At 41.5% G+C, this 7268-nt stretch overlaps 1 protein-coding gene across 1 annotated transcript; it reads right to left on the reverse strand.

Moving 5' to 3' along the window:
- Positions 1-1010: 1010 nt before the first annotated feature.
- On the reverse strand, positions 1011-7025 carry LOC139453747 (uncharacterized). The gene is made up of 2 exons (XM_071235215.1): positions 6845-7025; positions 1011-1348 (listed from the first exon to the last, which is right to left on the reverse strand). The coding sequence occupies exons 1-2, from the start codon at positions 7023-7025 to the stop codon at positions 1011-1013; spliced, it is 519 nt and encodes a 172-aa protein (XP_071091316.1).
- Between the last annotated feature and the right edge of the window lie 243 nt (positions 7026-7268).

Here is a 7268-nt window from a genome sequence, read left to right on the forward strand (position 1 = left end):
GAGCAGTTCCCGCAGCAGTAACAAAGCGATCTTGAAGATGCTGTCGCATGTCGGGTAGTGACCCTTGGTCTTCCACTATGTGGTCGGTCATCTCTAGTGTTGGTGGTCTGGTACCGTCGCTGGAACCTGTATATGGTCCTTGAAATGCATTGGCTACTTGCCGGGCGGTTCGTCCAGCTTGCAAGCGTCCAAAGGCTTGGTGTCGCTGATTTTTTGTCAATCTTGGCATGTGGTAGCAATTCAATAACGAATGAATGTTATCCGATCTGGATGGATTTTTATAGGGCAAGAAATGGGGGAACGCATGTGCATTTCAATTTGCATGGATCCCACGTGCATCGGGTTACCATGGCCGTTGTCCTAATCGGTTTTTTTGTCATCTGCTTTTTTATCATCAAATTTCATTTTTCTGGACAAGGCAATGTTAAATTGTAGAAACTTTGAAACAAATTACCCAGATATTACCAAATGACAACCTTTTCATGCAGCGTTATTGGGGTGACGTTATTTTGCGGTTCAGTATATGTGGTTAAAAAATTGTGGTATATTTGAAGTTGGTCAACTTGAAGAATGAACGATTCAGAAAATGTCAGAGAACACATGACCTACAATTAGAAGAACACATCTTTTAACTGCAAGTAAGAATATAAAACTACAACTTGGAATGCAACACTTGAAACATCAAGCCATCTAAGAAGAAAGTTGAAAGATTATAGCTGCCTTCCCAATACATTACACCCTTTCATCGTGGCTTTTAACTGTACACCAGATGTTATTGTCAACCTCACAATGAGATGATCCTGGAATCATTCCTTCCTTTCTTCACAACCCGATTCATGCATTTGACATGAACTTCAGATTCATCTACATCTTCAATAAACCCTGGATATGGTATTCCATTATGGCAAATCAACAATGACATTGTAGTATTTGGCTAAACAGTCTTTTGGTTAAGGGGCAGCTGCTAAGGTAGTAGTGACTTTTGTGCTCTCAGAATCTTTCACTTTCTCTCAATCACTAGTCTCCTCATCTTCAGCCTTCACCTCTCCATCATTAGCCTCCTCATCTTCAGCCTTCACCTTCTCTCCGTCATTAGCCTCCTCATCTTCAACCTTCACTTTCTCTCCATCACTAACATCATCTTCAGCCTTCACCTTCTCCTCATCGCTAGCCTCCTCATCTTCAACCTTCACCTTCTCTCCATCACTAACAGCATCTTCAGTCTTCACATTCTCTCCATATCTAGCCTCCTCACCTTCAGCCTTCACATTCTCTCCATCACTAGTCTCCTCATCTTCAGCCTTCACATTCTCTCCATCACTAGCCTCCTCATCTTCAGCCTCCTCACCTTCAGCCTACCCATCTCTCCATCACTAGCCTCCTCATCTCATGCTTGCCATAAGAGGCGACTAACGGGATCGGGTGGTCAGGCTCGCTGACTTGGTTGAAACATATCATCGATCCCATTTGCGTGGATCGATGCTCATGATGTCAATCACTGGATTGTCTGGACCAGACTCGATTATTTACAGACCGCCGTAATATAGCTGGAATATTGCTGGGTGCGGTGTAAAACAATAAACCAAACCAAAACTAAAACTTCCTCATCTTCAGCCTTCACTATCTCTCCTTCACTAACCAAGTTTGGGATAGATTGTGTACAGTGGTCTGTTGAAAACATTGACCAAAGTGTGAAGATTCTTTGCCAGATTCCCATAAAAGTCGCTCTTCACTTTGGTTTTTTTTAGTCGAAATATGCTTTGGACTATGTTGTCTGTGCGAACAGACTGTGTCAGAATACTGAGCAAAATGACGTGCCAAGTTATGTCTCTTTACACTGACATCCTTCCTTTATGCCTTGAAATCATGACTGGAAATTTCCATCAAGATCTTTGGCTTCATTGGCAACAATTTCAGAGACTACTCTCACTCTCATTTCTGCTGCTCTGTCATTGTCCCCAAACAAGTACACTGCCACATGATGGTTAGACTAACATTTAGTGTAACACAATACCCTTATCGACTCTAAAAGTTAACAAATAATTTTCCCGATGCTGATTTCATAGAGCTAGCTAGAGCTGGCTAGACTTGCTTTTGTATGTGTTTTGTTTATTTTCATAAAATAAGTATATTCCATTCATGGTGCAGGACTACATGGTGGTTTTACGCCGCACTCAGCAATATTTCAGCTATATGACGGCGGTCTGTAAATAATTGAGTCTGGACCAGACAATCCAGTGATTGACATCATGAGCATCGATCCACGCAAATGGGATCGATGATATGCTTCAACCAAGTCAGCGAGTCTGACCACTCGATCCCGTTAGTCGACTCTTACGACAAGCATAGTCGCCTTTTATAACAAGCATGGGTTGCTGAAGAAGACCTATTCTACCTGGACATGAAGAAATAATGAGCAGTGTCTTCGCATGACGAACCATTTGGAAAAAGAGTGAGTGAGTATGGTTTTACGCCGCTTTTAGCAATATTCCAGCAATATCACGGCGGGGGACACCAGAAATGGGCTTCACACATTGTACCCATGTCGGGATTGGGAAAAAGAAGGGCCTTCGGAGATGTGCCTATCGCATTCATGGACATTCACGTCATTACATCCTTGTCTGAGTCGCAAGTGATAGAGTTGGCATATTGTCCAAGTCCAAATGTGTACTATCATCAGTTTTATTAATAATTCGTTTAAAAGATCCTATGGAATCTGCGTTGAGTAAATCTGACGATAAAATGTTCCATACGTTAGTGGTAGTCGGGAAAAAAGATTTTGCATAGTTTTTAGTCCTGCATTTAATAACTTGTAAGTTGCAAGTATTCCTTAGCAAGTGATTACTTAAGGTGGAAACGTGCGGGAGAACGAGATCAGAAAGATGATCAAGAGTTCACTTATTTACCCTTTTATAGAAGAGCACCATGTGAACTTTGTTTCCTCACATGAACCGTGTTTCTTGGAACTCCGCAAATTATTCTTAAATCATCCAAGTGAAGTTTTCTAATATTTGACTCCTCTCTCGTGTTGAATTATCCCAAATATATCCCATATATCACTATCAAAAGTTGGGAAGACAAATGAGTTGTACATATTCTGTTGATTGTCCTTTAAGATGAACGATATTTAAAATTTCGACAACAATGTTTAAAAATAAAAACGACAAAACACTATCCATATTCATAAGAAATATCGATTGTACGACTCCGACTATATCATGAGCATGTGTTTATGAATCACTATCAAATAGTGATGATACCAGGTGTTCGCGAAAAGGTGAGCGTATCCTGCCCCGCCGGTGGTACACGTCACCATGGTACAAGTCAAAATAGGGAACTGCATCGGACATCATGACATCAATACCACCCCACTAAAAACGTCTGCTGATCACAGATTGTGAAACATTGAACATATTGGCTACTGCACGATGACTTTTCAGCATACTTTCTTTTTCTGAAACCACTCCATGGTGTTAACATTTTCAGTCTTGTGTCTTTTCATGTAGGTCGTTACATTCGAATTGTTATTCAGCAACCCATGCTTGTCACAAGAGGCGACTAACGGGATCGGGTGGTCAGGCTCCCTGACTTGGTTGATGCATTTCATCGTATCCCAATTGAATGCATCGATGCTCATGATTCCAATTACTGGATTGTCTGGACCAGACTATTGACAGACCGCCGTCATGTAGCTGGAATAACGCTGAGTGAGGCGTTAAACAACAAACACAAACAAACATTAAGTATTGATAAGATTTCTGTTTTCGTATTAATACGATTTCGTTTTTCAGACAACCTGTGTTGGTCGCATCATGAGCGGTTAGCTTTCTTCACACTCATGACGATGATAAACAATCACATCTACAATTAAAAGAAAATCATCTCAATATGGTAGCATGAGAGAAGGAGACAATATTACAAACCTACGCATGTAAATAAAATTGGAGAGGTTCATCGGTCAATAGCCAACTCTTCAAATTAATATATATTCAACAGACCGAAATCCAAAACGAGCCTGGTCATTAAACTCTGGCATTGATTTTTTATCCGCAAGCTGTGTCCCTCGGTGTGTGTCGGACGCACGTCATGACAAATCGGTCAATTTCCACAGCTTGCCAAAAATGCCGTTGGGCGGACACATTCGATAGTGGCCATTCGAAGCGAAGAAAGACACCATTTTGTGGTAGGTGAAAAGTTTTCATTCAACATGTTCCTCTTGAAGCTGGGACAGATGTACACCTGCAACTGACAATTGTCCATTTGGGCATGTTGTATGCATTAAACACGTCCCATTTTAATTCTGGAAACCCATTTTAAGAAACTCTCCTCCCCGTGGACAAAGGTATTTACAAAATCCAACGTGCTATTATCATTGGTATATGCAAAGGAAGACAAAATGTAAAAAAAGCTTAAAATTTAAAATTATGTCGCCCATGTGCGCGAATATTTTCCTTTAATCAAAACTCATGGTTATGTTCTGCAAACAGGTGTGTCTACAAGTGTCATGGCACACAATTCAACTCATTTTAACTCAATTCACCTGACTTGTAGCGTTACTGCAATACCTCGGCCATGGGTGAGAGTATTTACCTTTGATCAAAAGGGGCGGTGGGGTAGCCTGGTGGTTAAAGCTTTCGCTCGTCACGCTGCAGGCCCGTTTACGATTCCCCACATGAGTACAATGTGTGAAGCGCCTGTCTGGTGTCTCAACCCGTGAAATTGCAGGACTTTTGCTAAAAGCAACGTAACATCTAATCACTCAGACACTCCTCACTCAGGATACGCCCACCTTGTCGCGAACACCTGGTATCATTACTATTTGGTAGTGATTCATAAACACATGCTCATGATATAGTCGGAATCTTACAATCGACTCTGCTTTTTGCAGAGATTTCTATTGGATATGGAAAGGGTTTTGTCGCTTTATTCACAAATACATATAGGTGTGTATTTGTATATAAATACATATAGGTGTGTATTTGTATATAAATACATATAGGTGTGGACCCGTGAAGATCCGGGGAAGAATAGGTCTTCAGCAATCCATGCTTGCCGTAAAAGGCGACTATGTTTGTCGTAAGAGGCGACTAACGGGATCGGGTGGTGAGGCTCGCTGACTTGGTTGAAGCATGTCATCTATCCCAATTGCGTGTATCGATGCTCATGATATTAATCACTGGATTGTCTGGTCCAGTCTCGATTAATTACAGACCGCCGTCATATAGCTGGAGTATTGCTGAGTGCAGCGTAAAACAACCAACCAACCAACCAACATATAGGTGTGTCTTTGTACAAGTATCACGACACATAATTCAACTCAGTTTGTAACTTGATTCAACTCGCTTGTAGCCTTATTATAGTTCGCCTATTGATGAAAACAGCTTGGCCCATGAGCGAACAAAGTTTCTTTGCGTCAAAACTTGTTTCGCAAATACATTAGGTTTTTCTACAAGTATCGTGACACATAATTCAACCACCTCATTTTTTAACTTAATGCAACTAATTTGTAGCGTTATTAATATATTTCGCCAATGGGCAATAATAATTAGGCCCATGTAAATTCATCTTCACTCTTGGCGTTTTGTTCTTCTGAAAGTAGCTTTCTCAAATTTCTATACAATTCTCGGGGGCACAGGTAGCCCAGTCGTCTCAGGCGCCGCGATTCGCGATTAGGTTTTCCTCCCAAATTAAGCTGACACGCCGTGATATAACTGGATACTGTTAAAAGCGGCGTTAAATCCAACTCACTCACTCACCCATACTATTCTCATAATGGATTATTTCAAACGTGTAACCTGAATAAATTACATGGACTATTCCTTTTGGATATATACTATTAATAACAGTTCAAGATAGAGTTATAGTACAGTTATAGAGAATATAAAAGTTTGTAAGGACCAGTAAAGGATTCTTATGCAATCAGCGATTAAATGCTTCGAAATATTTTAGTGAAATTTAGAGGGGGACTATTACAGTTGCGAAATAATGAAGGTGGATGACCAACAAAATCGATATATGCATGAAAAACTGTGCTTAATGTCATCGATCCCAATTGCGTTGATCGATGCTCATGTCAATCACTGGATTGTCTGGTCCAGACTCTGTCATATAACTGGAATATTGCTGAGTGCGGTGTGAAACAACAAACAAACAAAACAAAACATATAAAAAGATAATTGCCACAAACCAAAGAACAAATACGTCTGTTTATTTATCATGCGTATGAAAGAAGAAAGCATTTGTTCAATAATGTTTAAAATTATGTATTTTGACACAACCACACTTCTAAAAGGTTATTTGTATATGGCATATGGCCTTCATACTGAATTATGTATTGGTTGACTGATTAACATGATGCCAATATTGTAATAACCGATGGCTCAAAAACGGTAACTAAATTTAACATTACCTTGTCCGGAAAAGTGAAATTTGATGATAAAAAAACAAAGCAGATGACAATAAAACCGATCGCCCAAACGCATCACGGCAACGGCCATGGTAACCCGATGCACGTGAGTTCCGTGCAAATTGAAATGCACATGCGTTCCCCCACTTCTTGCCCTATAAAATCCCCCCAGATCGGATAACATTCATTCGTTATTGAATTGCTACCACATGCCAAGATTGACAAGAAATCAGCGACACCATTCCCTTGGACGATTGCAAGCAAGACAAACCGCCCGGCAAGTAGTCAATGCATTTCAAGGATCATATACAGGTTCCAGCAACGGTAACAGACCACCAACACTAGAGATGACCGAACACGTAGTGGAAGGCCAAGGGTCACTATCCTACGGCAGGATCGTCAGATCGTGCGATTGCATCTTCAACATCGCTTTGTTACTGCTGCGGAAACTGCTCGACAGACCATGAAGACACACCAGCGACACATTAGTGCGGACACCGTGCGTCGACGATTGACGAGCAGACATCTCTCCTGTCACAGGCCGCACCGAGGACCCATTCTGAACTATGTCATCGCCGGGACCATCTTCAGTGGGCAACACAACACAGCACCACAGCATTGGCGCCACCAGCAGTGGAGAAGAGTCCTCTTCTCAGACGGGAGCCGTTACTGTATCTCAACAGCAGATAGCAGAGAAAGAGTCTGGCGACGCCGTAGGGAACGTTATTCGGATGCTTATGGGGTGGTCCGAGCATCATGGTGTGGGGTGGAATTGGTCTTGTACAGAGGGTCGGTCCAGGGAGAGGCAATGTTGTCACAGCAGCTCGATACATTTATCAAGTCTTGAGACCACACGCCATAC

Source organism: Haliotis cracherodii, unplaced genomic scaffold (genome assembly GCF_022045235.1).
Source record: "Haliotis cracherodii isolate W230 unplaced genomic scaffold, xgHalCrac1.p SCAF_10, whole genome shotgun sequence".
NCBI classification, from domain to species: domain Eukaryota; kingdom Metazoa; phylum Mollusca; class Gastropoda; order Lepetellida; family Haliotidae; genus Haliotis; species Haliotis cracherodii.

Excerpts from the sequence above, each read along its gene's own strand:
- LOC139453747 (XM_071235215.1), bottom strand. The coding sequence starts at position 7,025 with ATGCTGTGGTGCTGTGTTGTGTTGCCCACTGAAGATGGTCCCGGCGAT. Across the intron at positions 1,349-6,844 it reads GTCGAGCAGTTTCCGCAGCA|GTGAGGAGGCTGAAGATGAG; the intron begins GTAACAAAGCGA and ends GGTAGGCTGAAG.